This window comes from Pristiophorus japonicus, chromosome 6, assembly GCF_044704955.1.
Source record: "Pristiophorus japonicus isolate sPriJap1 chromosome 6, sPriJap1.hap1, whole genome shotgun sequence".
NCBI lineage: Eukaryota > Metazoa > Chordata > Chondrichthyes > Pristiophoridae > Pristiophorus > Pristiophorus japonicus.
In genome coordinates this window covers 82,298,179-82,315,933 of record NC_091982.1, presented here as the reverse complement: position 1 = coordinate 82,315,933, position 17,755 = coordinate 82,298,179, and the positions used below count along the sequence as shown (strand labels likewise).

Below are 17,755 nucleotides of genomic sequence, written 5' to 3'. Positions count from 1 at the left end.
GTGGTCCATATCAGTATCAATGACATAGGTAGAAAGGGCAAGATTGGGTACTAAATATTCCTGGATACAAGGTGTTTAGCAAAGATAGGGAAGGAAAAGAGATGGGGTGGCAGTATTGATTAAGCAGAATATTAGTGCTGGAGAGAGAGGATGTCACGGTGGGTGATCCTTCATCTTACTCTCTCTCTTTCGGCATCCAGGGAGCTCTGGCTTTGGTTGCCCTATGTTTCCCCCTCGTGGGAATGTACCTCGACTGTACTTGAACCATCTCCTCTTTAAAGGCAGCCAATTGTTCGATTACAGTTTTGCCTGCTAATCTTTGATTCCAATTTACCCAGGCCAGATCCATTTAACTAAAGGGGAGGGACATTGTGACGTGTCAGCACGACATGTGGTGCAGATGACTCAGAGCCGACCCGGTCCAACAGCACTTCCGCCCCATTCCCAACCTCACATCCACCCCTCTGCAAAAAAAAAAATAAAGTCCTAAATTTCACCGGATTATCCGCCACATGCATTTGGGGCGGACAGAACACTTACAAAACAGTAAGTGCGCCCAGTTTGGGGTGGAGAGCAATTTCGGCTCCATAGAGTAGTGATAATAGGAGACTTCAACTATCCTAATATAGACTGGGATAGTAATAGTGTAAAGGGCAGAGAGGGGGAAGAATTTCTGAATCGTCTTCAGGAGAACTTTCTTGGGCAGTAAGTTTCCAGCCCAACGAAGAAGGAAGAACTGCTAGATCTGGTTCTGGGGAATGAGCTGGATCAAGTGGGGCAAGTGTCAGTAGGGGAACATTTAGGGAGCAGTGATCACAGTATCAAAAGGTTTAGATTAGCTATGGAAAAGGACAGAGAGCAATCTAGACTAAAAATACTTAATTGGAGGAAGGTCAATTCAGTGGGTTGAGAATGGATCTGGACTGGGTAAATTGGAATCAAAGATTAGCAGGCAAAACTGTAATCGAACAATGGGCTGCCTTTAAAGAGGAGATGGTTCAAGTACAGTCGAGGTACATTCTCACGAGGGGGGAAACATAGGGCAACCAAAGCCAGAGCTCCCTGGATGCCGAAAGAGAGAGAGTAAGATGAAGGAGAAAAAGGGGGCGTATGACAGATGCCAGGTTGAGAATACAAGTGAGAACCAGGCTGAGTACAGAAAGTTCAGAGGGGAAGTGAAAAAGGAAATAAGAGGGGCAAAGAGTACGAGTACAAATTGGCAGTTAACATAAAAAGGAATCCAAAAGTCTTCTATAGGTATATAAATAGTAAATGGGTAGTAAGGAGGGGTGGGGACAATTAGGGACCAAAATGGAGACCTACACATGGAGTCAGAGGGCATGGCTGAAGTACTAAATGAGTACTTTGCCTCTGTCTTTACCAAGGAAGAAGATGCTGTCGAAGTTATACTGAAAGAGGAGATAGTTAAGATACTGGATGGGATAAGAATTGATAAGGAGGAGGTACTAGAAAGGTTGGCTGTACTTAAAGTAGATAAACCACCAGGACCAGATGGGATGCTGAGGGAAGTAAAGGTGGAAATTGCGGAGCCATAATCTTCCAATCCTTCTTGAATACAGGAGTGATGCCAGAGGACTGGAGAATTACAAATGTTACATTCTTGTTCAAAAAAGGGTGCAACGGTAAATCCAGCAACTCCAGGCCAGTCAGTTTAACCACGGTAGTTGGGAAACTTTTAGAAATGATAATTAGGGACAGAATTAACAGTCACTTGGACAAGTGTAGATTAATTAAAGAAAGCCCGAACGGATTTATTAAAGGCAAATCGTGTTTAACTAACTTGATTGAGTTTTTTGATCAGGTAACAAGAGAGGGTTGATGAGGGCAATGCGGTTGATGTGGTGTACATGAACTTCCAAAAGATGTTTGATAAAGTGCCACATAATAGGCTTGCCAGCAAAGTTGATACCCATAAAATAATAGGGACAGTGGCAGCATGGATATAAAATTGGCTAAGTGATAGGAAGTGGTGAACGGTTGTTTTTCGGACTGGAGGAAGATATACAGTGATGTTCCCCATGGATCAGCACTAGGACCACTGTTTTTCTTGATATATATGAATGACTTAGACTTGGGTGTACCGGGCACAATTTCAAAATTTGAAGATGACGCAAAACTTGGAAGTATAGTGAACAGTGAGGAGGATAGTGATAGACATCAAGAAGACATAGACAGGCTGGTGGAATGGGCAGACACATGGCAGATGAAATTTAACGCAGAAAAGAGCAAAGTGATATATTTTGGTAGGAAGAACAAGGAGAGGCAATATAAACTAAAGGGTACAATTCTAAATGGGTTGCATGAACAGAGAGACCTGGGGGTATATATGCACAAATTGTTGAAGGTTGCAGGGGAGGTTGAGAAAGCGGTTAAAAAAAAGCAGACGGGATCCTGTGCTTCATAAATAGAGGCAAAAGCAAGGAAGTTATGATGAACCTTTATAAAACACCGATTCGGACTCAACTGGAGTAGTGTGTCCAATTCAGGGTACTGCACTTTAGGAAGGATGTGAAGGCCTTACAGAGGGTGCAGAGAAGATTTACAAGAATGGTTCCATGGGATGTGGGACTTCAGCTTTGTGGATAGACTGAAGAAGCTGGGGTTATTCTCCTTCGAGCAGAGAAGGTTGAGAGGTGATCTGATAGAGGTATTCAAAATCATGAGGGGGTCTAGTCAGAGTAGATAGAGAAAAACTGTTCCCATTGGCAGAAGGGTCAAGAACCAATGGACGCAGATTTAAGGTGACTGGCAGAAGAAGCAAAGGCGACATTTACGCAGCGAGTGGTTAGGATCTGGAATTTAGTGCCTGAAAGGGTAGTGGAGGCAGATTCAATTGTGGCTTTCAAAAAGAAATTGGATAAGTACCCGAAGGAAAAAATTTGCATGGCTATGGGGCAAAGGCAGGGGAGTCGGACTAGCTGACGTGCTCTTGCAGAGAGCTGGCATAGGCTCAACGGGCCGAATGGCCTCTTTCTGTACTGTAACCATTCTATGATTCTAAGTTATGCTAATCATTTATAAATCACTGGTTAGGCCTCAGCTGGAGTATTACATCCAATGCTGGGCATCACATTTAGGAAGGATGTCAAAGCCTTGGAGAGGGTGCAGAGGAGATTTATTAGAATCATGCCAGGAATGAGGAATTTCAGTTATGTAGAGAGAGACTATAGAACATAAGAACATAAGAATTAGGAACAGGAGTAGGCTATCTAGCCCCTCGAGCCTGCTCCGCCATTCAATAAGATCATGGCTGATCTGGTCGTGGACTCAGCTCCACTTACCCGCACTCTCCCCGTAACCCTTAATTCCCTTATTGCTTAAAAATCTATCTATCTTTGACTTGAAAACATTCAGTGAGCCAGCCTCAACTGCTTCCTTGGGCAGAGAATTCCACAGATTCACAACCCTCTGGGAGAAGAAATTCTTTCTCAACTCGGTTTTAAATTTGCTCCTCCGTATTTTGAGGCTGTGCCCCCTAGTTCTAGTCTCCCCCACCAATGGAAACAACCTCTCTGCCTCTATCTTGTCTATCCCTTTCATGATTTTAAATGTTTCTATAAGATCACTCCTCATCCTTCTGAATTCCAAGGAGTAAAGACCCAGTCTACTCAATCTATCATCATAAGGTAACCCCCTCATTTCTCGAATCAGCCTAGTGAATCATCTCTGTACCCCTTCCAAAGCTAGTATATCCTTCCTTAAGTAAGGTGACCAAAACTGCACGCAGTACTCCAGGTGCGGCCTTACCAATACCTTATACAGTTGCAGCAACACCTCCCTGCTTTTGTACTCCATCCCTTTCGCAATGAAGGCCAACATTCCATTTGCCTTCCTGATTACCTGCTGCACCTGCAAACTAACCTTTTGGGATTCATGCACAAGGACCCCCAGGTCCCTCTGCACCACAGCATGTTGTAATTTCTCCCCATTCAAATAATATTCCCTTTTACTGTTTTTTTCCCCCCAAGGTGGATGACCTCACACTTTCCGACATTGTATTCCATCTGCCAAACCTTAGCCCATTCGCTTAACCTATCCAAATCTCCTTGCAGCCTCTCTGAGTCCTCTACACAACCCGCTTTCCCACTAATCTTAGTGTCATCTGCAAATTTTGTTGCACTACACTCTGTCCCCTCTTCTAGGTCATCTATGTATATTGTAAACAGTTGTGGTCCCAGTACTGATCCCTGTGGCACACCACTAAATACTGATTTCCAACCGGAAAAGGACCCATTTATCCCGACTCTCTGCTTTCTGTTCGCCAGCCAATTCTCTATCCATGCTAATACATTTCCTCTGACTCCGCGTACCTTTATCTTCTGCAGTAACCTTTTGTGTGGCACCTTATCGAATGCCTTTTGGAAATCTAAATACACCACATCCATCGGTACACCTCTATCCACCATGCTCGTTATATCCTCAAAGAATTCCAGTAAGTTAGTTAAACATGATTTCTCTTTCATGAATCCATGCTGCGTCTGCTTGATTGCACTATTCCTATCCAGATGTCCCGCTATTTCTTCCTTAATGATAGTTTCAAGCATTTTCCCCACTACAGATGTTAAACTAACCGGCCTATAATTACCTGCCTTTTGCCTGCCCCCTTTTTTAAACAGAGGCGTTACATTAGCTGCTCTCCAATCCGCTGGTACCTCCCCAGACTCCAGAGAATTTTGGTAGATTGTAACAAATGCATCTGCTATAACTTCCGCCATCTCTTTTAATACCCTGGGATGCATTTCATCAGGACCAGGGGACTTGTCTACCTTCAGTCCCATTAGTCTGTCCAGCACTACCTCCCTAGTGATAGTGATTGTCTCAAGGTCCTCCCTTCCCACATTCCTATGACCAGCAATTTTTGGCATGGTTTTTGTGTCTTCCACTGTGAAGACGGAAGCAAAATAATTCTTTAAGGTCTCAGCCATCTCCACATTTCCCATTATTAAATCCCCCTTTTCATCTTCTAAGGGACCAACATTTACTTTAGTCACTCTTTTCCGTTTTATATATCTGTAAAAGCTTTTACTATTTGTTTTTATGTTTTGCGCAAGTTTACCATCGTAATCTATCTTCCCTTTCTTTATTGCTTTTTTAGTCATTCTTTGCTGTTGCTTAAAATTTTCCCAATCCTCTAGTTTCCCCCTAACCTTGGCCACCTTATACGCATTGGTCTTGGATTTGATACTTTCCTTTATTTCCTTGGTTATCCACGGCTGGTTATCTCTTCTCTTGCCGCCCTTCTTTTTTACTGCAATATATTTTTGTTGCGCATTATGAAAGAGCTCCTTAAAAGTCCTCCACTGTTCCTCAATTGTGCCACAGATGAATACGTGGCTTGAGCAGTGGTGCAGCAGGGAGGGATTCAAATTCGTGGGGCATTGGAACAGGTTCTGGGGGAGGTGGGACCAGTACAAACCGGACGGTCTGCACTTGGGCAGGAACGGAACCAATGTCCAAGAGGGAGTGTTTGCTAGTGCTGTTGGTGAGGAGTTAAACTAATATGGCAGGGAGATGGGAACCAATACAGGGAGACAGAGGGAAACAAAAATGAGACAAAAACAAAAGACAGAAAAGAGATGAGTAAAAGTGGAGGGCAGAGAAACCAAAGGCAAGAAACAAAAAGGGCCACTGAATATAAAAGGGCTGCAGGAGGGGTAAAAACTAAAAATCATGGTTTAAAAACTAGGATGAAAACACTCTACCTAAATGCACGCAGCATTAGAAATAAAGTAAATGAGTTGACGGCACAAATCATTACAAATGGGTATGATTTGGTGGCCATTACAGAAACATGGTTGCAAGGTGGCCAAGACTGGTAATTAAACATACAGGGGTATCTGACGATTCAGAAAGATAGGCAAGAAGGGAAAGGAGGTGGGGTAGCTCTGTTAATAAAGGATGATATCAGGGCAGTTGTGAGGGATGATATTGGCTCCAATGAACAAAATGTTGAATCATTGTGGGTGGAGATTAGAGATAGTAAGGGGAAAAAGTCACTGGTCGGCGTAGTTTATAGGCCCCCAAATAATAACTTCATGGTGGGGTGGGCAATAATCAAGGGAATAATGGAGGCATGTGAAAAAGGAACGGCAGTAGTTATGGGGGATTTTAACCTACATATCGATTGGTCAAATCAAATCGCAGGGGGTAGCCTGGAGGAGGAATTCATAGAATGCATACGGGATTGTTTCTTAGAACAGTATGTAACAGAGCCTACAAGGGAGCAAGCCATTTTGGATCTGGTCCTGTGTAACGAGACAGGAAAAATAAACGATCTCCTCGTAAAAGATCCTCTCGGAATGAGTGATCACAATATGGTTGAATTTGTAATACAGATTGAGGATGAGGAAGTTGTGTCAGAAACGAGCGTACTATGCTTAAACAAAGGGGACTACAGTGGGATGAGGGCAGAGTTGGCTAAAGTAGACTGGAAACAAGGACTAAACGGTGGCACAATTGAGGAACACAATAGAAGCTGGGATTGTTCGACTTAAAGAAGGTTCTGGGGAGATTTGATAGAGCCATTCAAAATCATGAAGGACTTTGATAAGAGTGAATAAGGAGAAATTGTTTCCACTGGCAGAACGGTCAGTAACCAGAGGACACATATTTAGGGTAATTGGCAAAAGAACCCGGGGTCAGATGAGGAGACATTTAGTTTTACACAGCAAGTTATTATGAACTGGATTGCACTGCCTGAAAGGGTGATGGAAGCAAATTCAACAACAACTTTCAAAAGGCAACTGGATAAATACTTGAAAGGGAGTAAATTGCAGGGCGAGTGGGACTAATTGGATAGCTGTTTCAAAGTGATGGCACAAGCACGATGGGTTGAATGGCCTCCTTCTGTGCTGTCAGATTCTATGAAACAAAATTTAGCTTACAATTTCAAAAGTTTTTCCTGAGCACCTTGGATACTGAAGAACAAGTCCTATGCATCTAACAGTGAGGGTGGAGCTAGTTGATGACAGGCAGATGCACTACAGTGCCACCAGATGCAGTAGGGTTACAAGTACAATTCTGAATAATGACAGAAACATAGGATAATGCAATATTAAATGTTGACATAAAAGTATGACAAAAATCATGGCAAAAGAAAGTAAGATACTTGGACTAGCAGTGCACATCAAAAGATGCGTGGTCACAACATTCCAAACTTTATTGCACCTGAAGGTGGTGCTGTGAGCATAACGTTGCATGATGTAACGTTTGGTTGGGGCCAGCTATAGCATAAATAATTAACACACCTTTTGAACCACGTAAGAGAGAAAAAAGTGAACAGCATCTTAAATAAATCTGGAAGATGCTTGACTTAAAAAAAATAAAGAAGTTGGTCAAAGAACAAAATGTAAGGCACCCATGACTCAGCACTCTGAACTTGTCCTCTCGTGAAAGAAATGTTAAATAGATTTGCTGCGGTAAGCGATATACATATTCTCCCTATCCAGAAATTAAAAGGAACCTACAACACCCAGCCAACAAGACAGCAGCAGGCAGCATGCTGAATCATAATGACAACTTGTATTGAAATAACGCCTTTAACGTAGTGAAACGGCACTTCACAGGAATAGTATGAGATAAAAAGTTTGACACCGAGCCACATAAGGAGAAATCAGGGCAGGTGACCAAAGGCTTGGTCAAAGAGGTAGGTTTTAAGGAGCATTTTGAAGGAGGAAAGAGAGATAGAGGGCCAGAGAGGTTTAGGCAGGAAATTCCAGAGCTCAGGGCCGAAGAAACAGAAAGCACGGACACCAATGGTTGAGCGATTATAATCAGGGATGCTCAAGAGGGCAGAATTAGAGGAGTGCAGATACCTCGGGGGGGGGGGGGGGGTTTGTGGGGCTGGAGGGGGGTTGTGGGGCTGGAGGAGATTACAGAGATAGGGAGGGGCGAGACCATGGAGGGATTTGAAAACAAGGATGAGAATATTGAAATCAGGCGTTGCTTAACTGGGAGTCAATGCAGGTCAGCGAGCATAGGGGTGATGGGTGAGCAGGACTTGGTGCAAGTTAGGACACGGAGCCGACCTTTGGATCACATCTAGTTTACAGAGAGTAGAATGTGGGAGGCCAGCCAGGAGTGCATTGGAATAGTCAAGTGTAGAGGTAACAAAGGCATGCAGGAGGGCTGCAGCAGCAGATGAGCTGAGGCAAGGGCGGAGTCAGGCGATGTTACGGAGGTGGAAATAGGTGGTCTTAGTTACGCTGCGGATATGTGGTCGAAAGCTTAGCCTCAGACAGAAGTTGGGGAGAGGGATGGAGTCAGTGGCTAGGGAACAGAGTTTGTGGCGGGGGCCGAAAACAATGGCTTCGGTCTTCCCAATATTCAATTGGAAGACATTTCTGCTCATCTGGAACTGGATGTCGGACAAGCAGTCTGACAATTTAAGAGACCATGGAGGGGGTCGAGAGAAGTGGTCGTGAGGTAGGGCTGGGTGTTATCAGCGTACTTGTGGAAACTGACGCTGTGCTCCGGATGACGTCGCCAAGGAGCAACATGTAGATGAGAAAGGGAGGGGGGCCCCAAGGATAGATCCTTAGAGGACACCAGAGGCAACGATGCGAGGGCGGGAAGAGAAGCCTTTGCAGGTGATTCTCTGGCTACAATTCGATAGATAAGAATGGAACCAGGCGAGTGCAGTACCACCCAGCTCGATGACGGTGGAGAGGCGTTGAAGGATAGAGTGGTCAACCACGTCAAAGGCCACAAACAAGTCAAGGACGAGGAGGAGGGATAGTTTGCCTTTGTCACAGTCACAAAGGATGTAATTTGTGACTTTGATGAGAGCCTTTTCGGCACTGTGGCAGGCGCGGAAACCAGATTGGAGGGAATTAAACATAGAATTGCGGGAAGGATGGGCACAGATTTGGGAGGAGACAACATGTTCAAGGATTTTGGAAGAGGAAAGGGAGGTTGGAGATGGGTCGATAGTTTGCAAGGATGGAGGGATTGTGGGTTGGTTGTTTGAGGAGGGGTTATGACGGCAGATTTGAGGGAGAGGGGGACAGTACCTGAGGAGAACCGTCAACAATGTCAGCTAACATGGGAGCCAGAAAAGGAAGTTGGGTGGTCAGCAATTTGGTGGGGAATAGGCTAAAGGGAGCAGGAAGTGGGTCTCATGGACAGGATGTGTTATGAATGTGAACCTCACCTGCATGTAAGACTTGCCACTAGAGGGTACACCTGTGGGAGACCTATGGGTCACCGGTGTACCCTGGTGCAAGCAGGTATAAAAGGCAGGGCACCACGTTGCTGTTTCTCTTTGGAGTTATATTAAAGAGACCAAGGTCACAATGGTTTGAGTTTATAACACAGTCTCGTGGAGCTATTCTGAACATAACAGGATGAGCTTGGAAAGGTCATGAGAGGAGATCGGAGAGAAACTGGGAAGATCTGAGGTCAGGGCTAGGGAAGGGGAATGTGGGTGGAGAGCGATACAAGGAAGTGGTCAGAGATGGCCTTATCTGTGACTGACACAATGGGAGTAGCGAGGCCACGAGAGATGGCAAGGTCGAGGGGGTGGCCGTGAATATGGGTTGGGGAGTTTACATGGAGGGACCGATTAAGGGAGGATAGGAGGTTAGTGAACTCAGGAGAGAGAGCATGATGAATTAAAATGGAGGGTGAAATCCCCGAGGATGAGAAGTCATTCAGTGGAGAGGCAGAGTGAGGAAAGTAGTGAAGGAATATCAGTAATTAAAAAAATTTGGTAGCACGGTAGCATTTAAAACCTATCACACAAATATTGTTCCACCTAACCGGGACAAAACAAAATGGTCTCTGGCATCCGCCACTTCTCAAAAAACAAAACTTTCCCTCCCACATTCCCCTCCGCTGATGCATCAATCACCTGCCTCTCCCATTGAGGTCAACCACATACATAAGAACAGAGGAAATAGGAGTAGGCCATACGGCCCCTCGAGCCTGCTCCGCCATTTAATACGATCATGGCTGATCTGATCATGGACTCAGGTTCACTTCCCTGTCCACTCCCCATATGGTTTAATAAACTATCTATTTCTGTCTTAAATTTATTCAATGCCCCAGCTTCCACAGCTCTCTGAGGCAGCAAATTCCACAGATTTACAACCCTCCGAGAAGAAATTTCTCCTCATATCAGTTTTAAATGGGCGGCCCCTGTTTCGAAGATCATGCCCTCTAGTTCTAGTCTCCACTATCAGTGGAAACATCCTCTCTACATCCATCTCGTCAAGCCGCCTCAATCTTATACGTTTCAGTAAGATCACCTCTCATTCTTCTGAATTCCAATGAGTCGAGGCCCAACCTACTCAACCTTTCCTCAAAAGTCAACCCCCTCATCTCCGGAATCAACCTAGTGAACCTTCTCTGAACTGCCTCCAAAGCAAGTATATCCTTTCGTAAATATGGAAACCAAAACTTCACGCAGTATTCCAGGTGTGGCCTCACCAATACCCTGTATAACTGTAGCAAGACTTCCTGCTTTAATTCTCCATCCCCTTTGCAACAAAGGCCAATATTCCATTGGCCTTCCTGATCACTTGCTGTACCTGCATACTATCCTTTTGTGTTTCATGCACAAGTACCCCCAGGTCCCGCTGTACTGCAGCACTTTGCAATCTTTCTCCATTTAAATAATAACTTGCTCTTTGATTTTTTTCTGTCAAAGTGCATGACCTCACACTTTCCACCATTATACTCCATCTGCCAAATTTTTGCCCGCTCACTTAGCCTGTCTATGTCCGTTTGAAGATTTTTTGTGTCCTCCTCACACATTGCTTTTCCATCTTTGTGCCGTCAGCAAACTAGGCTACGTTACACTCTTCCAAGTCGTTAATACAGATTGTAAATAGTTGGGGTCCCAGCACTGATCCCTGTGGCACCCCACTAGTTACTGATTGCCAACCAGCCCCACACTACAAGCCCCACACCTAATGAAGATATTCATCAGAATCCCTCTGCTTTATAGAAACAAAACCGTAGACAACCCTAAGTTGAGGCGACATTCTCCCCCATCACTCTCCTTCCCCCCTCCCCTCTTCCTCTCTGTTCTCTCTCCTGCTGGTAACTCAACTGAATGTTAGCTAGGCTCTAATTCACAAGTTAACCGCTGCAGATAATGTTTGCGTTTTGATGAACAGTGACTTAGGCTGGAATGTTGGTGTAAGTGTTATGGGCTTAGAACATGGTAGGAAGAAGTGGTGAAAATGTTACCATCTCAACCCCTTTTTTCTCTCAAATCCCCCTCTCTGTCTCTTAACCGTCTCACACATGTTTGAAGCAATACTTATTGGCCTTTTCTAAGAATAAAACAGAGGTGAGGCAATTAGTTGGCTTCAATGTTAAACTTTTTTTGAAAACTGATTAACATTAAATGAAGAAAGCACATAACCCTCCATCACCTCTCTTTGACTTGTATCTCTATCTCATCTGTCTTTCAACCTCTATTAAATCCATTTTTTAAGTTTATATAAACACAAAATGCATGTAATCAGAAGTGTTACTTTTCTCTCTCAAACATAATTTTAAAACATTTTAAAAAGCTTATCAATTTTATTTTAGTACAGCTTTTGAAATTCATCATTGTGTGTTTCAAAATTATTTCAAGAGAAGCTACTGGGCAAAAAGTGCTGGGCTGTAACAAAAGTGATCTCAGCAATCCAGCTGACTGAACAGTGCTGATGAATCCTGGGAAATGAGGTGCACTAAACATGTTCAAAGTTCAAACTGAACAATCCAAATTCAGCACATAGCATCACAACTCTGGGGAAAACATCAACTTCAAGCCCAGGCTTTTTAGAAAAGTAATTTTTTGAATTTATTTTGTTTAAACCCTTATTTTGCTGGGTGAACAAATTATTTTCCAGGCACTTACTTCTTTGCATGATGCCATCCCCCAGGCCAGTTTATTGCCACCTGATATTTTTTGTCCATCAGACATTGTGCAGCTGTCAGAGTGGCCCCAGCTACCGCTGCAGCATAATCAAACACTCCTTCTGCTGCAGGGCAGTCATAACCTGAAAAATATAGAAATGGGGAGAGGTTATCAAACAGAAACATAGAAAATAGGTGCAGGAGTAGGCCATTCGGCCCTTCGAGCCTGCACCGCCATTCAATGAGTTCATGGCTGAACATACAACTTCAGTACCCAATTCCTGCTTTCTCGCCATACCCCTTGATCCCCCTAGTAGTAAGGACTACATCTATCTCCTTTTTGAATATATTTAGTGAATTGGCCTCAACAACTTTCTGTGGTAGAGAATACCACAGGTTCACCACTCTCTGGGTGAAGAAGTTTCTCCTCATCTCGGTCCCAAATGGCTTACCCCTTATCCTTAGACTGTGACCCCTGGTTCTGGACTTCCCCAACATTGTGAACATTCTTCCTGCATCTAACCTGTCTAAACCCATCAGAATTTTAAACATTTCTATGAGATCCCCTCTCATTCTTCTGAACGCCAGTGAATACAAACCCAGTTGATCCAGTCTTTCTTGATATGTCAGTCCTGCCATCCCGGGAATCAGTCTGGTGAACCTTCGCTGCACTCCCTCAATAGCAAGAATGTCCTTCCTCAAGTTAGGAGACCAAAACTGTACACAATACTCCAGGTGTGGCCTCACCAAGGCCCTATACAACTGTAGTAACACATCCCTGCCCCTGTACTCAAATCCCCTCGCTATGAAGGCCAACATGCCATTTGCTTTCTTAACCGCCTGCTGTACCTGCATGCCAACCTTCAATGACTACCCAGGTCTCATTGCACCTCCCCTTTTTCTATCTGTCACCATTCAGATAATAGTCTCTCTGTTTTTACCACCAAAGTGGATAACCTCACATTTATCCACATTATACTTCATCTGCCATGCATTTGCCCACTCACCTAACCTATCCAAGTCACTCTGCAGCCTCACAGCATCCTCCTCGCAGCTCACACTGCCACCCAACTTAGCATCATCCGCAAAGTTGGAGATACATTTAATCCCCTCGTCTAAATCATTAATGTACAATGTAAACAGCTGGGGCCCCAGCACAGAACCTTGCGGTACCCCACTAGTCACTGCCTGCCATTCCGAAAAGTACCCATTTACTCCTACTCTTTGCTTCCTGTCTGACAGCCAGTTCTCAATCCACGTCAGCACACTACCCCCATTCCCATGTGCTTTAACTTTGCACATTAATCTCTTGTGTGGGACCTTGTCGAAAGCCTTCTGAAAGTCCAAATACACCACATCAACTGGTTATCCCTTATCCACTCTACTGGAAACATTCTCAAAAAATTCCAGAAGATTTGTCAAGCATGATTTCCCTTTCACAAATCCATGCTGACTTGGACCTATCATGTCACCTCTTTCCAAATGCGCTGATATGACATCCTTAATTGATTCCATCATTTTACCCACTACCGATGTCAGGCTGACCGATCTATAATTCCCTGTTTTCTCTCCCTCCTTTTTTAAAAAGTGGGGTTACATTGGCTACCCTCCACTCCATAGGAACTGATCCAGAGTCTATGGAATGTTGGAAAATGACTGTCAATGCATCCGCTATTTCCAAGGCCAGCTCATTAAGTACTCTGGGATGCAGTCCATCAGGCCCTGGGGATTTATCGGCCTTCAATCCCATCAATTTCCCCAACACAATTTCCCGACTAATAAGGATTTCCCTCAGTTCCTCCTTCTTCTTGCTGGTGAGAGGGGAGCGGCCTATAAAAGGCCCAGCGGGAGATCGAGAGCCAGCGGCAGTTGGTGAGAGGGGAGTGACCTATAAAAGCCCAGCGGGAGATCGAGAGCCAGCGGCAGTTGGTGAGACGCGGGAGCGACCTATAAAAGGCCCAGCGGGAGATCGAGAGCCAGCGGCAGTTGGTGAGAGGGGAGCGACCTATAAAAGGCAGCTACAGCGGGAGAGAAAGCAAAATAGAAGTAGAAAGTAATCAAAAAGTGACGTCACAGCCAATGAGGTAAGTGATTGGCTGGCGATTGGTGAGTAGCTTTTCTTTTATTTTTTATATCAGTAAGTGAACTGTAACATTGTTATTACCAATTTAAGTGTATCTAAGGTTAAGGCATGGCAGGAGAGCTCGGCCATGTGATATGCTCCTCCTGTACCATGTGGGAACTCAGGGACACTTCCGGTGTCCCTGGGCGCTACGTGTGTGGGAAGTGTATCCGCCTCGAGCTCTTGACGGTCCGCGTTGCGGAATTGGAGCTGAGGGTGGATTCACTCTGGAGCATCCACGATGCTGAGAATGACGTGAGTATCACGTGTAGTGAGTTGGTCTTACCGCAGAAGAAGGGTCCACAGCCAGATAAGGAATGGAAGACCAACAGGAAGAGCAGTGCAAGAAAGATAGTGCAGGGGTCCCCTGTGGTCATCGCCCTGCAAAACAGATACACTGCTTTGAGTACTGTTGGGGAGGATGACTCATCAGGGGAGGGCGGCAGCAGCAGCCAAGTTCATGGCACCATAGGTGGCTCTGCTGCAAAGGAGGGCAGGAAAAAGATTGGGAGCGCGATAGTGATAGGGGATTCGATGGTGAGGGGAATAGATAGGCGTTTCTGCGGATGCAACCGAGACTCCAGGATGGTATGTTGCCTCCCTGGTGCAAGGGTCAAGGATGTCTCGGAGCGGGTGCAGGACATTCTGAAATGGGAGGGAGAACAGCCAGTTGTCGTGGTGCACATTGGTACCAACGACATAGGTTAAAAAAAGGGATGAGGTCCTACGAAAAGAATTTAAGGAGCTAGGAGCTAAATTAAAAAGTAGGACCTCAAAAGTAGTAATCTCGGGATTGCTACCAGTGCCACGTGCTAGTCAGAGTAGGAATCGCAGGATAGCGCAGATGAATACATGGCTTGAGCAGTGGTGCAGCAGGGAGGGATTCAAATTCTTGGGGCATTGGAACCGGTTCTGGGGGAGGTGGGACCAGTACAAACCGGACGGTCTGCACCTGGGCAGGACCGGAACCAATGTCCTAGGGGGAATTTTTGCTAGTGCTGTTGGGGAGGAGTTAAACTAATATTGCAGGCGGATGGGAACCTATGAGACAGAAAGGAGATGAGGAAAAGTGGAGGGCAGAGAAACCCAAGGCAAAGAACAAAAAGGGCCACTGTACAGCAAAATTCTAAAAGGACAAAGGGTGTTAAAAAAGCAAGCCTGAAGGCTTTGTGTCTTAATGCAAGGAGTATCCTCAATAAAGTGGATGAATTAACTGTGCAAATAGATGTTAACAAATATGATGTGATTGGGATTACGGAGATGTGGCTCCAGGATGATCAGGGCTGGGAACTCAACATCCAGGGGTATTCAACATTCAGGAAGGATAGAATAAAAGGAAAAGGAGGTGGGGTAGCATTGCTGGTTAAAGAGGAGATTAATGCAATAGTTAGGAAAGACATTAGCTTGGATGATGTGGAATCTATATGGGTAGAGCTGCAGAACACTAAAGGGCAAAAATCGTTAGTGGGAGTTGTGTACAGACCTCCAAACAGTAGTAGTGATGTTGGGGAGGGCATCAAACAGGAAATTAGGAGTGCATGCAATAAAAGTGCAGCAGTTATAATGGGTGACTTTAATATGCATAGATTGGGCCAGCCAAACTGGAAGCAATACGATGGAGGAGGATTTCCTGGAGTGCATAAGGGATGGTTTTCCAGACCAATATGTCGAGGAACCAACTAGGGGGGAGGCCATCTTAGACTGGGTGTTGTGTAATGAGAGAGGATTAATTAGCAATCTCATTGTGCGATGCCCCTTGGGGAAGAGTGACCATAATATGGTGGAAGTCTGCATTAGGATGGAGAATGAAACAGTTAATTCAGAGACCATGGTCCAGAACTTAAAGAAGGGTAACTTTGAAGGTATGAGGCATGAATTGGCTAAGATAGATTGGCTAATGATACTTAAGGGGTTGACTGTGGATGGGCAATGGCAGACATTTAGAGACCGCATGGATGAATTACAACAATTGTACATTCCTGTCTGGCGTAAAAATAAAAAAGGGAAGGTGGCTCAACCGTGGCTATCTAGGGAAATCAAGGATAGTATTAAAGCCAAGGAAATGGCATACAAATTGGCCAGAAATAGCAGCGAACCTGGGGACTGGGAGAAATTTAGAACTCAGCAGAGGAGGACAAAGGGTTTGATTAGGGCAGGGAAAATGGAGTACGAGAAGAAGCTTGCAGGGAACATTAAGGCGGATTGCAAAAGTTTCTATAGGTATGTAAAGAGAAAAAGGTTAGTAAAGACAAACGTAGGTCCCCTGCAGTCAGAATCAGGGGAAGTCATAACGGGGAACAAAGAAATGGCAGACCAATTGAACAAGTACTTTGGTTCAGTATTCACTAAGGAGGACACAAACAACCTTCCGGATATAAAAGTGGTCAGAGGGTCTAGTAAGGAGGAGGAACTGAGGGAAATCTTTATTAGTCGGGAAATTGTGTTGGGGAAATTGATGGGATTGAAGGCCGATAAATCCCCAGGGCCTGATGGACTGCATCCCAGAGTACTTAAGGAGGTGGCCTTGGAAATAGCGGATGCATTGACAGTCATTTACTATCGAGTGGAGGGTAGCCAATGTAACCCCACTTTTTAAAAAAGGAGGGAGAGAGAAAGCAGGGAATTATAGACCGGTCAGCCTGACCTCAGTAGTGGGTAAAATGATGGAATCAATTATTAAGGATGTCATAGCAGCGCATTTGGAAAATGGTGACATGATAGGTCCAAGTCAGCATGGATTTGTGAAAGGGAGATCATGCTTGACAAATCTTCTGGAATTTTTTGAGGATGTTTCCAATAAAGTGGACAAAGGAGTACCAGTTGATGTGGTATATTTGGACTTTCAGAAGGCTTTCGACAAGGTCCCACACAGGAGATTAATGTGCAAAGTTAAAGCACATGGGATTGGGGGTACTGTGCTGACGTGGATTGAGAACTGGTTGTCAGACAGGAAGCAAAGAGTAGGAGTAAATGGGTACTTTTCGGAATGTCAGGCAGTGACTAGTGGGGTACCGCAGGGTTCTGTGCTGGGGCCCCAGTTGTTTACATTGTACATTAATGATTTAGACGAGGGGATTAAATGTAGTATCTCCAAATTTGCAGATGACACTAAGTTGGGTGGCAGTGTGAGCTGCGAGAGGATGCTATGAGGCTGCAGAGTGACTTGGATAGGTTAGGTGAGTGGGCAAATGCGTGGCAGATGAAGTATTATGTGGATAAATGTGAGGTTATCCACTTTGGTGGTAAAAACAGAGAGACAGACTATTATCTGAATGGTGACAGATTAGGAAAAGGGAAGGTGCAACGAGACCTGGGTGTCATGGTACATCAGTCATTGAAGGTTGGCATGCAGGTACAGCAGGCGGTTAAGAAAGCAAATGGCATGTTGGCCTTCATAGCGAGGGGATTTGAGTACAGGGGCAGGGAGGTGTTGCTACAATTGTACAGGGCCTTGGTGAGGCCACACCTGGAGTATTGTGTACAGTTTTGGTCTCCTAACTTGAGGAAGGACATTCTTGCTATTGAGGGAGTGCAGCAAAGATTCACCAGACTGATTCCCGGGATGGTGGGACTGACCTATCAAGAAAGACTGGATCAACTGGGCTTGTATTCACTGGAGTTCAGAAGAATGAGAGGGGACCTCATAGAAACGTTTAAAATTCTGACAGGTTTGGACAGGTTGGATGCAGGAAGAATGTTCCCAATGTTGGGGAAGTCCAGAACCAGAGGTCACAGTCTAAGGATAAGGGGTAAGCCATT

General features: G+C 44.9%; 1 protein-coding gene across 3 annotated transcripts in view; it reads right to left on the bottom strand.

Annotated features, from left to right (window-relative positions):
- The window catches only part of hdac8 (histone deacetylase 8), a 125,226-nt gene that overhangs the window by 81,089 nt on the left and 26,382 nt on the right, over nt 1-17,755 (bottom strand). For all 3 annotated transcript variants that reach the window (XM_070883027.1, XM_070883029.1, XM_070883028.1), the window contains exon 4: nt 11,876-12,017. In XM_070883027.1, coding sequence (XP_070739128.1) covers nt 11,876-12,017 — 142 coding nt within the window. The remainder of the gene's footprint in view (nt 1-11,875; nt 12,018-17,755) is intronic.